At 47.9% G+C, this 14,948-nt stretch overlaps 1 protein-coding gene across 4 annotated transcripts in view; it reads right to left on the reverse strand.

Annotated features, from left to right (window-relative positions):
- Nucleotides 1-14,948, reverse strand: part of LOC132384103 (solute carrier family 22 member 6-A-like) — a 58,815-nt gene that overhangs the window by 30,044 nt on the left and 13,823 nt on the right. For 3 of the 4 annotated variants that reach the window (XM_059955442.1, XM_059955443.1, XM_059955444.1), the window contains exons 4-7: nucleotides 14,560-14,728; nucleotides 13,128-13,251; nucleotides 10,535-10,650; nucleotides 6,895-7,109 (exon numbers count right to left, since the gene is read on the reverse strand). In XM_059955442.1, coding sequence (XP_059811425.1) covers nucleotides 6,895-7,109; nucleotides 10,535-10,650; nucleotides 13,128-13,251; nucleotides 14,560-14,728 — 624 coding nt within the window. The remainder of the gene's footprint in view (nucleotides 1-6,894; nucleotides 7,110-10,534; nucleotides 10,651-13,127; nucleotides 13,252-14,559; nucleotides 14,729-14,948) is intronic. The other variant, XM_059955445.1, reaches the window with a different exon arrangement.

Here is a 14,948-nt window from a genome sequence, read left to right on the forward strand (position 1 = left end):
CTATCCAGGAGACTCCTAAAAGACCCTATTATATCTGCCTCCACCACCGTCACCAGCAGCACACTCACCACTCTCTGCATAAAAAACTTACCCTGACATCTCCTCTGTACCTACTTCCAAGCACCTTAAAACTATGCTCTCTCATGTTAGCCATTTCAGCCCTGGGAAAAGCCTTTGACTACCCACACGATCAATGCCTCTCATCATCTTGTACCCCTCTATCAGGTCACCTCTCATCCTCCGTCACTCTAAGGAGAAAAGGCCAAGTTCACTCAACCTATTCTCATAAGGCATAATCCCCAATCCAGGCAACATAATTGTAAATCTCCTCTGCACCCTTTCTATGGCTTCCACATCCTTCCTGTAGTGAGGCGACCAGAACTGAGCACAGTACTCCAAGTGGGGTCTGACCAGGGTCCTATACAGCTGCAACATTACCTCTCAGCTCCTAAATTCAATTCCACGACTGATGAAGGCCAATGCACCATATGCCTTCTTAACCACAGTGTTAACCTGCGCAGCTGCTTTGAATGTCCAATGGACTTGGTCCCCAAGATCCCTCTGATCCTCCACACTGCCAAGAGTCTTACCTTTAATGCTATACTCTGTCATCATACTTGATCTACCAAAATGAACCACCTAACACTTATCTGGGTTGAACTCCATCTGCCACTTCTCAGCCCAGTTTTGCATCCTATCAATGTCCCACTGTATCTTCTGACAGCCCTCCACACTACCCACAACATCCCCAACCTTTGTATTATCCTTCTACCTTTGCAGTTTCGTAACTCATCTCACAAGATTCAACATCTTCCAATCCTATCTCACATCTTTTTACTGATTTGAGGCTATTCTTTACCAGCAGAGCCACACCACCCCCTCTACTGACTTCCCTCCCCCTCCGATAGGACATGTAACCTTGGGCATTCAGCTGCCAACTCCAAACATCCTTCAGCCGCAATTCAGTGCTGGCCACAACATCATACCTGGCAATCTGTAATATTTCGACAAGATCATCCACCTTATTTCTTATACTCTGTGCACTGAGATATAACACTTCAAGTACTGTTTATACTACCCTTTTGGATTCTGCATCCCTAAAGCACTGATACTCACCCTGCTGGCTGTAATTTTGTCCCATCACCTGCCTGCCCTTCCTGACAGGTTGACTGCATGCTATCTTTGCTTTTTAACCGTTCGTCCTATCCTGAGTCCCCACACTCTGGTTCCCACCCCCTGTCAAATTAGTCTAAACCCTCCCCAACAGCTCTACCAAACCTGCCCACAAGAATATTGGTCCACCGTCACTGGCACGTGGCACAGACAACAATCCAGGAGGACCCAGGAGGTCCCGTTTCTCAGCTTTCTGGCCAGCTCTCTAAATTCTCTCTTCAGGACCTCTTAGCTTTACCGTCCTATGTCATTGGCACCAATATGCACCAAGTCGTCTGGCTGCTCGTTCCCTCTTCAGAACATCATGGGTACGATCTGAGACATCCCTGACCCTGGCACCTGGGAGGCGACATACCATCCGGGTGTCCCGTTCACGTCCACAGAATCTCCGGTCTTTTCCCTCACTATTGAGTCCTCTATCACTACCGCTCCCTTCTTCTCCCTCTTTCCCTTCTGCACCACTGGACCCATGTTCAGTGCCAGTAACCTGATCTCTGTGACATTCCCCTGGGAGATCATCCCCCCACAACAGTATCCAAAACAGTATACTTATTTTTGAGGGGAACATCCACAGGGATTCTCTGCATGAACTGCCTATTCACGTTTCCATTTCTCCCAACAGTCACCCAGCTACTCGCCTCCTGCAGCTTAGGGGTGACCACTTCCCTGTCACTCTGACCGACGATCTCCTCACTCTCCCGTACAAACTGAAGGTCATCCAGCTGCTGCTCCAGATCCCTGTCTTCAGGGAGCTGCAGCCAGATGCAGCCAGCCAGGTGTAGTTCCCTGGGAGACTCTGGGTCTCCCAGACTCGAACATCTGGCATGAAGAAAGCACAACGACTTTTTACTACACTAGGTAGAGTAAGAGGGTAAAGAAGTGAACTGCAACAGAAACTGACCCAGAGCCAACGCGTCTTTCAAGCCGAAGCCTGATACTCTTACTCACACCAATGGCCGCCACGCTTGTCCCTTCTGTACTTTTAAACAAGCATCGCCGACCTTGTTGCTGTAACTTGCTCCTGCCGCTGACTGGACTGCCAGAATTCCCCGGCCATGGTCCATCTTCCTCCATTCCCTTCACAATCACGTGTCTGTCAAACAGATTCAAACCCCACAAACATCTCCATCGTATCTGCCTCCACCACCATCCCAGGCAGCACATTCCAGGCATCCATTACTCTCCACGTAAATAAAACATGCCCCTCATATCTCCTTTAAAATTGCCCCCTTACACCTTAAATGCACGCCCTCTGGTATTGGACATTTCAACCCTGGGAAAAAGATTCCACACCCTCTCCAAAGATTTCACACCCTTCCTATAATGGGACAACCAGAGCTGTGTGCAATACTGCAGATGCAGACTATTTAGTGTTTTATAAAACTGCAACATAACTTCCTGACTTTTGAACTCAGTGCCTCATAAAAACATTAGAACATAAGAAATAGAAGCAGGAGTTGAAAAATCTATCCAACCTTGTCTTAAATGTATTTACTGAGTTGGTCTCCTCTGTTTCATTGGGCAGAGAATGCGACAGATTCACCACTCTTTGGGAAAAGCAGTTCCTCCTCATCTCCATCCTAAATTTACCCTCCCGAAACTTCGGACTTTGTCCCCTCGACGAATAAAAGCAAGTGTAGCATAACAACTTCTTTACAACACTATCAATGTGTGCCGCCTCTTTCCGGGAGCTATGAACTTGGACTCCAAGATTCCCCTGTACATTGGAACTTTTATGGGTCCTCCCGTTAACAGTGTCCTGTACTCTATTTGGTCCTCTCATTAACAGTGCCCTGTACTCTATGGGTCCCCCATTAACAGTATCCTGTTCTCTATGGGTCCTCCCGTTAATAGTGTCCTGAACTCTATTTGGTCCTCTCATTAACAGTGCCCTGTACTCTATGGGTCCCCCATTAACAGTATCCTGTTCTCTATGGGTCTCCCAGTTAACAGTGTCCTGTACTCTATGGGTCCCCCATTAACAGTGTCCTGTTCTCTATGGGTCTTCCCGTTAACAGTGTCCTGTTCTCTATGGGTCCCCTGTTAACAGTGTCCTGTTCTCTATGGGTCTCCCCGTTAACAGTGTCCTGTTCTCTATGGGTCCCCTGTTAACAGTGTCCTGTTCTCTATGGGTCTCCCCGTTAACAGTGTCCTGTTCTCTATAGGTCCTCCCAATAACAGTGTCCTGTTCTCTATAGGTCCCCCATTAACAGTGTCCTGTTCTCTATGGGTCCTCCCGTTAACAGTATCCTGTTCTCTATGGGTCCCCCATTAACAGTGTCCTGTTCTCTATGGGTCTCCCCGTTAACAGTGTCCTGTTCTCTATAGGTCCTCCCAATAACAGTGTCCTGTTCTCTATGGGTCCCCCATTAACAGTGTCCTGTTCTCTGTGGGACCCCATTAACTGTGTCCTGTTCTCTATAGGTCCTTCCATTAACAGTGTCCTGTTCTCTATGGGTCCTCCCCGTTAACAGTGTCCTGTTCTCTATGGGTCCCCCATTAACTGTGTCCTGTTCTCTATGGGTCCCCCCATTAACAGTGTCCTGTTCTCTATGGGTCCCCCATTAAAAGTGTCCTGTTCTCTATGGGTCTCCCCGTTAACAGTGTCCTGTTCTCTATGGATCTCCCCGTTAACTGTGTCCTGTTCTCTATGGGTCTCCGCATTAACAGTGACCTGTTCTCTATGGGTCCCCCATTAATAATGTCCTGTCCTCCCGTCAACAGTGCCCTGTTCTCTATGGGTCCCCCCATTAACAGTGTCCTGTTCTCTATGGGTCCTCCCATTAACAATGTCCTGTTCTCTATGGGTCTCCCCGTTAACAGTGTCCTGTTCTCTATGGGTCTCCCTGTTAACAGTGTCCTGTTCTCTATGGGTCCCCCATTAACAGTGTCCTGTTCTCTATGGGTCCTCCCGTTAACTGTGTCCTGTTCTCTACGGGTCCTCCCGTTAACAGTGTTCTGTTTTCTGTGGGTCTCCCCGTTAACAGTGTCCTGTTCTCTATGGGTCCTCCCGTTAATTGTGTCCTGTTCTCTGTGGGTCCTCCCGTTAACTGTGTCCTGTTCTCTATGGGTCCTCCCGTTTACAGTGTCCTGTTCTCTATGGGTCCTCACGTTAACAGTGTCCTGTTCTCTGTGGGTCTCCCCGTTAACAGTGTCCTGTTCTCTGTGGGTCTCCCCGTTAACAGTGTCCTGTTCTCTATGGGTCCCCCATTAACAGTGTCCTGTTCTCTATGGGTCCTCCCGTTAATTGTGTCCTGTTCTCTGTGGGTCCTCCCGTTAACTGTGTCCTGTTCTCTATGGGTCCTCCCGTTTACAGTGTCCTGTTCTCTATAGGTCCTCCCATTAACAGTGTCCTGTTCTCTATGGGTCCTCCCATTAACAGTGTCCTGTTCTCTATGGGTCCTCCCGTTAATTGTGTCCTGTTCTCTGTGGGTCCTCCCGTTAACTGTGTCCTGTTCTCTATGGGTCCTCCCGTTTACAGTGTCCTGTTCTCTATGGGTCCTCACGTTAACAGTGTCCTGTTCTCTGTGGGTCTCCCCGTTAACAGTGTCCTGTTCTCTGTGGGTCTCCCCGCTAACAGTGTCCTGTTCTCTATGGGTCTCCCCATTAACAGTGTCTTGTTCTCTATGGGTCCCCATTAACAATGTCCTGTTCTCTATGGGTCCACCCGTCAACAGTGTCCTGTTCTCTGTGGGTCCTCCCATTAACAGTGTCCTGTTCTCTGTGGGTCTCCCCGTTAACAGTGTCCTGTTTTCTATGGGTCCTCACGTTAACAGTGTCCTGTTTTCTATGGGTCCTCACGTTAACAGTGTCCTGTTCTATGTGGGTCTCCCCGTTAATTGTGTCCTGTTCTCTTTGGGTCTCCCCGTTAACTGTGTCCTGTTCTCTATGGGTCTCCCCATTAACAGTGTCCTGTTCTCTATGGGTCCCCATTAACAATGTCCTGTTCTCTATGGGTCCTACCGTTAACAGTGTCCTGTTCTCCATGGGTCCTCCCATTAACAGTGTCCTGTTCTCTGTGGGTCTCCCCGTTAACAGTGTCCTGTTTTCTATGGGTCCTCACGTTAACAGTGTCCTGTTCTATGTGGGTCTCCCCGTTAATTGTGTCCTGTTCTCTGTGGGTCCTCCCGTTAACTGTGTCCTGTTCTCTATGGGTCCTCCCGTTTACAGTGTCCTGTTCTCTATGGGTCCTCCCGTTAACAGTGTCCTGTTCTCTATGGGTCCCCCATTAACAGTGTCCTGTTCTCTATGGGTCCCCCATTAACAGTGTCCTGTTCTCCATGGGTCCTCCCATTAACAATGTCCTGTTCTCTATGGGTCCCCCATTAACAGTGTCCTGTTCTCTATGGGTCTCCCCATTAACAGTGTCCTGTTCTCTATGGGTCTCCCCATTAACAGTGTCCTGTTCTCTATGGGTTTCCCTGTTAACAGTGTCCTGTTCTCTATGGGTTCTCCCATTAACAGTGTCCTGTTCTCTATGTGTCTTCCCATTAACAGTGTCCTGTTCTCTCTGGGTCCTCCCGTTAACAGTGTACAGTTCTTTAATGTTTGACCTCCCAGTCCCATTCAGGGATACAAGTAGGAGGTATCTGTATGGGCTGCTACTCCACATCCTCCACTTCCTTGCCCTTGTCCACCGTCCCGACACGCCATGGCGTTCGGTTCTTCCACCCGGAGGTGAGGAGGGTCCCCACTGGAATTCCCTTTATGCCGGGGTTCTTCCCATGCACCTGGGGGATCTCGGCTGGAGGGTACTGCATAGAGCGGTGCCCTGCAATAAGTTTTTCAGTTTGTACATGGATCTCCCACCCGCATGCCACTTCTGCGGGCTGGAGGAGACCGTGTACCACATGTACATGGAGTGTGTGAGCCTGCAGCCTCTTTTTGCATATTTGCGTGGGCTGCTTTTCTCCTTCTGGCTGCATTTTAGTCCCACCCTGTTTATATATGGTCATCCAGTAAGGAAGGGGGCATGGAGGGATGAGGATGTTCTAGTCAACTTGCTCCTGGGGTTGGCAATATCCGCCATCCGTGGGTCTTGGAAATGGGTGGCGGGAGGATCTCCCCGGGCAGACTGCCTGGCAATGTTTAGGGGGTATGTTCGTGCCCGGGTAACTATTGAAAAAGAACACGCGCAGTCCACAGCGGCCTTGGAGGAGTTTCAAGACCGTTGGGCTCCGCGGGGTGTAAATGCCATCGTGGATAGGGATGGCAACATTCTGGTGTAATGTCTATTGTCTATTTGTAGTGCAGTATTTGTCACTGTTCTGTATATATTGTTTAGCACCGATATTTGTAATAAAGGATTTTGTAATATAAAAAAAAGTGAAGGACCTCACAATTGTCCAGATTAAATTCCATCTGCCATTTCTCTGGCCACATCAGGTACATTTCTACATCTTGCCGTGTCCTTATCACCACCCATCTTTGAATGGTCTGCAAATCTGCTAACCCACCTATCAATGTTTTCATCCAGGTGTTTACAGGGAACTGGTCAAGCATCCCTGACCCTGTCTCTGGACACGTTTCCATGATCCTGTCTCCAGGCACACAGTCAGAACACAATCCATCCCCTGCTTGCTCCCTGGGCTGAAACAGAGCGAGACCATCAGGAACCCTGAACAACCAGCTGCTGGCTTTCCCCTCCCCCCCCCCCCCCCCCCCGCATGACTGACGGTTGACATGAACCAAAGTGGGCAAATTCCAACTGGCAGCACTGACCTTCTGGGACGAAGATGTTAATCAGGATGACCAACGCCGCCAGGATGAGGGAGGTGCCTTGCGTGAATCTCCTGCCGACGTAACTCATGGTGCAAACACCCACCAGCTTGGCAGGGATGTCTATCGCTCCAAAGATGAGCTGGATGAGGTAGATGTCAACTCCAAACCCTTGCAGGTCCAATGCCAGCCCATAGTACGAGAAGCTTGTCGAGAACCTGTGAGGCAGGGGAAAAGATTCTCCAGAACAGGTCTCACCAACATGCATAGGCTCAAAGGTTACGGGGCTTGGCCCTTCAGATAAACCCAGGAACTCCCTCTAATGGCCCTTCCCCACATGAAAAAAGGATGTAAAGCTGAGGCTTTATAAGGCCTTGGTCAGAACGCATGTGGAGTATTGTGAGCAGTTTTGGGCCCCTTATCTTAGAAAAAATGTGCTGGCATTGGAGAGGGTCCAGGGGATTAATTAATGAGGAGTGTCTTATGGCTCCTGGAGTTTTAAAGAATGAGGGAGAATCACATTGAAACCTATCGAATATGGAAAGGCCTCGATAGAGTGGATGTGGAGAGGATGTTTCCTATAGTGGGGGATTCTAGGACCAGAGGACACAGATAGAGTGGATGTGGAGAGGATGTTTCCTATAGTGGGGGAGTCTAGGACCAGAGGACACAGATAGAGTGGATGTGGAGAGGATGGTTCCTATAGTGGGGGAGTCTAGGACCAGAGGACACAGATAGAGTGGATGTGGAGAGGATGTTTCCGATAGTGGGGGAGCCTAGGACCAGAGGGCACAGCCTCTCAATGGAGGGGCATCCACTTAGAACAGAGATAAGGAGGAGGAATTCCTTTAGCCAGAGGGTGGTGAATCTGTGGAATTCAGTGCCCTAGACAGCTCTGGAGTTCATGATATTGTGTATATTTAAAGTGGAGTTTGATGGGCTCTTGATTAGTCAGGGCGTCAAAGGTAACGGGGAGAAGGCAGAAGAATGGGATTCAGAGGGAAAATAAATGATGGAGCAGACTCAATGGGCAAATGGTCTAATTCTATTCCTACATCAGCTCAGCCCAACCTTCCCGAAGATTAGCCACATTAGTTTTATTTGTTACATGTACATCAAATTTTAGGTTGTTTCTGTGTCAACAGTCAAAGCACCCCAAGGATGTGCTGGGGAGCCACCAACACAGCAAGCCCACAACTCACTGACCCGAACCGGTCCATCTTCAGGGCATGTGAGGAAAACCTGGTGTGGTCTCAAATGGTTTTTGTTCTGATTTAAATTTTGTTCTGTTCTGTTGTTCTGTTTAAAATTTTGGATGCGACCTCTTGCATAAATTGTGTTTGGTCGCCTTACAGGGGCTGCAGAGGAATTTATTTCCAGCCTATCCCTTGTTTTGGCTGGCTATTTTTTTACGCAGTTCGGTTGCGCTAGCTGTAATAGAGCCGCTGAGCGTGTTTTCAAGGAAAACGCCAGCCGATAATTAGAGTACTGATGAAATTGTTGTAGGCCTAACAAGGCCAAGAGTCACTTTGCGGTATAGCTTACCAGCAGAGAAAGCGAATCGATCAGTGAATGCAATATAGAAAGTCCAGAGAAGGTCCAAGCTCATGTTTGGCATTTGACACCTTCTGTTACATTGGGAGCAAAGTAGAAATTATAGTATAAATAGAGGTTTACTTTAAAGAGTTTAAATAAATACATTCAATCAGTAGTTCTTCCCCCCAGTGTATAATAATGCAGCCTCTGCAATGTCAGTTTTGCCTTCCGGTCAGATTCATAGAAACTTGCTCCCCCGGAGTGTTCATACCCAAGAAACGTCAGATGATCGAACACTTCGGGAACAAGGTGGCTGAACTTGAGGAGGAGGTAGCTGACCTGTGATGTTGCAGAGAACTGGCAGATGTGCTCCAGATGTCACTTGGGGAGATACTGTACACCCCAGAGCAGAAGGGAAGAGAGAGCCAAGTGACCATGGGAAGGAAGTGCAGAGCAAGAGGTGCACACTGACCAGGGCATCAACGACCGAGTTGGAAGTGTCTTGTGGTAAGGGATGGGCGATCAATCCTGGTCTTGCTGTTAATGCCCAAACTATGAACATGTCAGCAACACTGAGCAAAGGTATTTGGGAAGGGGAGGGAGAGGGTCCAGTATGGAGGGGCCACGGCACAGGATCAGAAAATCTTGCAGAAAGTTGTGAGCTCAGCCAGCTACATCATGAGCAAAAGCCTCATCAGCCTAGAGGGTATCTTCAACAGGTGATGCCTCAAAAAGGCGGCATCTGTCATTAATGGCCCCTATCACCCAGCATATGCCCTCTTCTCATTGTTACCGTCAGGAGCCTGAAGCCACACACTCAATGTTTCAGGAACAGCTTCTGTTCCTCCACCATCTGATTGCTGAAAGGACAATGAACCCAGGAACACTACCTCACAACTTTTTGCTCTCTGTTTGCACTTACTTAATAGTTTTAGTGACTAGGTTTTGCAATGCACTGCCGCGGCAAAACAGTAAATATCACAACCTACGCCAGTGATATTAAAGCAGATTCTGATTCTGAAACTTGTGTTCAGGTGAGGTGGCAAAGTTAGAAAGGGCCAACAAGCAGTCTGCAGAAGGATCTCAATGGTCAAGCAGAGAGGAATAGGAATCCACGTCCAGCCTCCCTACATCAGGATAGGCTCCAGCATGGAAAGTTGACAATCAGGAGAGACCTCATCAAACTGGAGAGCTAGCAGAGGAGATTCACAAGGAACCTGTCTGCACCAGTGGTGGGGTCTCCGGATTTGCGCGACTTTCTAAAGGTCTACGAGTTAGTAGGTTAATTGATCACAATTGGGCAGTACAGGCTGAAATGACCTGTTACCGTGGTGTATTTCTAAATAAACAAATATTTAAATATAGATGACACACAGGAGGACCTTGAGAATTAATTGGCATCAAACCAAGCACAACATTGTGGACCGAATGGCCTGTCCAGTGCGGTACAGTTCTGCGGTCCATGCTCTGCAATCGTCTGCTTCCCTTCTGTTCCTGGTCCCCTCTGTCCTCAACACCTTGGCCTTCCAACTATCTGTCTACCTACACCTGAAATCTCTGATGATCCGGCCTCCAGAGATCCGCCTCCCCATTCCCTCTCCTGAGGGAAAACATCTCTCCAGACCTCGGTGATGAGGGGTGCCACAGAGGCTTACTGGCTTATGAAGTACTATCAAAGCTCGGGGCGTCCAAGTTCTGAGTTCAGTTCTGCTGCTGTCTCTAAGAAGTTTGTACGTTCTCCTCCACATTTGAGGCATGAAGGCATTCAAGTGCCGCGTGGGTTTCCTCTGGGTGCTCTGGTTTCCTCCCACTGGGAGGACTGGGATAGTAGGTTAACTGGTCATTGTAAATTGTCCCATGATTAGGCTCGGGTTAAGGGGGTGCCGGGCACCGTGGCTCGGAGGACTGGAAAGAGCTGTTCTACACTGTAGCTTTAAATAGAAAAGCCAGCCCCCTACAGCCCCGTCCCCTCCATCAAGGCTCTCGAGCAGAGACATCTCCTGTCAAGCCCCCCCTCAGGAAATTCACAGGTTAAATCAGGTGACTCCCCTCCCCTATTTTTCTAAACTCCCAGGAGCACAGAGGATAGGACAGGTAAATGACCTACCAGATGGACATGGTGCAGAAGGTTATCCTGCGGACTGTGGGAGTTTTGAACAGGTCGAAGGCGTTGTACGTCCCCTTGCTGGATGTTAGCTCCGCCTCCATGCTGGACTTGAGGAACTTTGGGAACAGAAGCATTGATATAGGAGCGTATGAGATCAGAGCTGGAAATGGCCACTCGGCCCTTCGAACGTGTTCCTCCCTCCCTTACTCCAGCCCTTCCCCAGCACCAGTTTCCTGCCCTTCTCCCCCACCTCGGTGAGTGAGTCTCCCCGGTTCCCTGGGCTAGGCCACCACCCTCCGAACATTTGGTGTGTACGGTAGACTGATCAGTACAACATGCATACATAGATGAGCATTACACAGGGGTACATGGGAATATAACTATATAACAATTACAGCACAGAAACAGGCCATCTCAGCCCTTCTAGTCCATGCCGACACCTACACTCACCTAGTCCCACTGGCCCGCACTCAGCCCATAACCCTCCATTCCTTTCCTGTCCATATACCTATCCAATTTTATTTTAAATGACAATACCGAACCTGCCTCTACCACTTCTACTGGAAGCTCATTCCACACAGCTACCACTCTCTGAGTAAAGAAATTCCCCCTCGTGTTACCCTTAAACTTTTGCCCCCTAACTCTCAAATCATGTCCTTTTGTTTGAATCTCCCCTGCTCTCAATGGAAAAAGCCTATCCACGTCAACTCGATCTATCCCCCTTATTATTTTAAATACCTCTATCAAGTCCCCCCTCAACCTTCTACGCTCCAAAGAATAAAGACCTAACTTGTTCAGCCTTTCCCTGTAACTCAGGTGCTGAAACCCAGGTAACATTCTAGTAAAACATCTCTGTACTCTCCCTATTTTGTTGATATCTTTCCTATAATTCGGTGACCAGAACTGTTCACAATACTCCAAATTCGGCCTTACCAATGCCTTGTACAATTTTAACATTACATCCCAACTCCTATAATCAAAGCTCTGATTTATAAAGGCTAACATACCAAAAGCTTTCTTCAGCACCCTATCCACATGAGATTCCACCTTCAGGGAACTATGCACCATTATTCCTAGATCACTCTGTTCTGCTGCATTCCTCAAAGCCCTACCATTTACCATGTATGTCCTATTTGGATTATTCCTACCAAAAGGTAGCACCTCACACTTATCAGCATTAAACTCCATCTGCCATCTTTCAGCCCACTCTTCTAACTGGCCTAAATCTCTCTGCAAGCTTTGAAAATCCACTTCATTATCCACAATGTCACCTGCCTTAGTATCATCTGCATACTTACTAATCCAATTTACCACCCCAATATACTGTGTCACATGGGAAATGCAATGCACACGCAGAAAGATAATGCACATGCACACACACAGGGATACACACCCCCACACACACGCCTCCTGTGTGTGGCGAGTATATCTGTGTGTGGGGTGTATCACTGTGTATGCAGGGTATGCAGGGAGTATATCCCTGTGGGTGGGGTATTTCCCCAATTTTGTGTGTGTGTGTGTGTGTGTGTGTGGGGGGGGGTGGAGGGGTGGGGGTTATACCCCTGTACCTGTGGGGTATACTCCAGTGTGTGGGGGTATATCCCTGGGGTTATGTGGGAAATACAGTATATTCCCACATGTGTACAGCATAATCCCCCTTGTGTTCGGTATAATCCTGTTTGTGTGCAGTATATTCCGTGTGTACAGTATTATTCCCCTGAGTGTACGGTATAATTCCCCCATGTGTGTATGGTATTTTTCCCGTGTGTACGTTATAAACCCCCTTGTGTATGTTATAATCCCATCTATATGTTATACTCCCCCGTTTTTACGGTATAATTCCCCATATGTACCAGATAATCCTGCCATGTGTACGGAATAATCCCCCGTGTATATGGTAGAATATCCTGTGTGTATAGTATAATCCCCCTTGTGTATGTTATATTCCCATCTGTACGTTATAATCCCCTGCAGGTAAGGTATAATCCCCCGTGAGTGTGGTATATTCCCCCATAGGTATAGTATACTCCCGTGTATGTACAGTATACTCCCATACTCCTTAGTGTACAGTATAAACCCCCATTTGTACAGAATTATACCCCGTGTGTATGGTATATTCCCCGTGTACAGTATAATCCCCTGTGTGTTATATTCCCGTTTGTACGTCATAATTCCCTGTGTGTATGGTATAATCCTCCCATGTACAGTAGATTCCCGTGTGTACGGTCTATTTCCCCCGTATGTACGTTTGTGTAAACGGTGTATGTAATCCCATGTGTGTACAGTATACAGTATAATCCCGTTTATGTATGGTAATCCCGTGTGTACAGTATTATACCCCGTATGTATAATATATTCCCCGTTTCTATAGTATAATACCCCATGTGTGTATTGCATTATTGCCCCATCTGAACGGTATTATTCCCCCATGTGTAAGGTATAATCCTGTGTATGTGGATACATGGTGTACTGATGTGTAACCCTTGCACATCAAACGATTGAGCACCCTGCCCATTACTGAGGCCACTCCACAAGCTTCCTATTGGGATACCCGTTGCTGACGACAGGGAACCTGTTTCCCATCAGCACTCACCGCTGCTGTTATCTCCTCGGCTTCCTCCTTCTTGCCGTTCATCCTCGCCACTCTCTTGAGCTCTTTGAGGGCCACATCAATCTTGTCGTTCATCACAAGCCACCGGGCAGACTCGGGAATCCACCTGTAAACAAGGAATTTCAGGAGTTAACCAGCTCAGCATCCCCAGAGCTTTCTCCACAGATGGGCGGAACGACAGGAAAATGAGGTGGGTTCTCTTTGAATCCTATTAAATATTGAAAAGCCTAAATAGAGTGGATGTGGAGAGGATGTTTCCTATAGTAGGGGAGTCTAGGACCAGAGGACACAGATAGAGTGGATGTGGAGAGGATGTTTCCTATAGTAGGGGAGTCTAGGACCAGAGGACACAGATAGAGTGGATGTGGAGAGGATGTTTCCTATAGTAGGGGAGTCTAGGACCAGAGGACACAGATAGAGTGGATGTGGAGAGGATGTTTCCTATAGTAGGGGAGTCTAGGACAAGAGGACACAGATAGGGTGGATGTGGAGAGGATGTTTCCTAGACTGGGAGAGGCTAGGATCAGAGGGCACAGCTACAGAGTAGAGGGATGTCCTTTTAGAACAGAGATAAGGAGGAGGAAATTCTTTAGCCAGAGGGTGGCAAATCGGTGGAATTCATTGCCACATACAGTTATTGAGGTCAAGTCATTGGGTATATTTAAAATGGCATTTGATAGGTTTTTGATTAGTCAGGGCAAGAGAGGCTACGGAGAGAAGACAGGAGAGTGGGATTGTAAGGGATAGTAAATCAGCCGTGATGGAATGGCTGACTTGATGGGCCAAATGGCCTAATTCTGCTCTCTACGGCTTATGGTATTATCATTTGCTTGGGTGATATTTCAGATTCATTTACTTATCATAGGTATGAAATATGTTATTTGTATTAACAACCAACACACACGATAGCATAGCGGATAGCTCAACACTTTACAGCACTAGCGACCCGCATTCAATCCCCACCACCGTTCTGTAAGGAGTTTGTACGTTCTCCCCGTGATCACCCGGGTTCCAGCGGTTGCTCTGGTTTCCTCCCTCAGTACCGGTAAGTTGTGGAGATGCAATGTTATAAATAAAGTGAATCTTTATCTTTTTAATCTGTCTCCTTTCTATGTCCAACATTCCATGTTCCGTGGCCTGTGATCTACGTTCATGTGTTCCGTGATCTACATTCTGTGTTCTGAGATCTACATTCCGTGTTCCGTGGTCTATGTTCTACATTCTGTGTTCCGTGGTCCGTGTTCTACATTCTGTGTTCCATGGTCTGTGTTCTACATTCTGTGTTCTTTGGTCTGTCCCTCCTACCAATAGTTGCTGACCCAGGCACCACGGGGAGGAACCCCACACACATTCACACAATGAATAGGTGCCTTCCACGGGAACCCATCACTGACGCGCCTGACGCGGGATTTACCAAGAGTAGAGGAAGAAGACGTAAAAAGGCACGGAGAGGGCCAGGAAAAGCAAACGGCCATCCTGGATTCCGTACGCAATGCCGGGCAGGATCAGCTGGCCGAGGGTGTAGAAGTAGTTGCAAAACGTGGCGGCACATATCCGGAATTTCATCGGGATCCACTCGATGCCTGAATGAGGAAGAAGTGTACAGTTCTGGTCACCTAACTATAGGAAGGATATCAGTAAGATGGAAAGAGTGCAGAGAAGATTTACTAGGATGTTGCCGGGTCTTCAGGAGTTGAGTTACAAGGAAAGATTGAACAGGTTAGGACTTTATTCCTTGGAGTGCAGAAGAATGAAGGGAGATTTGATAGAGGTCTACAAAATTATGAGGGGTATAGACACGAG

This window comes from Hypanus sabinus, chromosome 31, assembly GCF_030144855.1.
Source record: "Hypanus sabinus isolate sHypSab1 chromosome 31, sHypSab1.hap1, whole genome shotgun sequence".
Taxonomy (NCBI): Eukaryota; Metazoa; Chordata; class Chondrichthyes; order Myliobatiformes; family Dasyatidae; genus Hypanus; species Hypanus sabinus.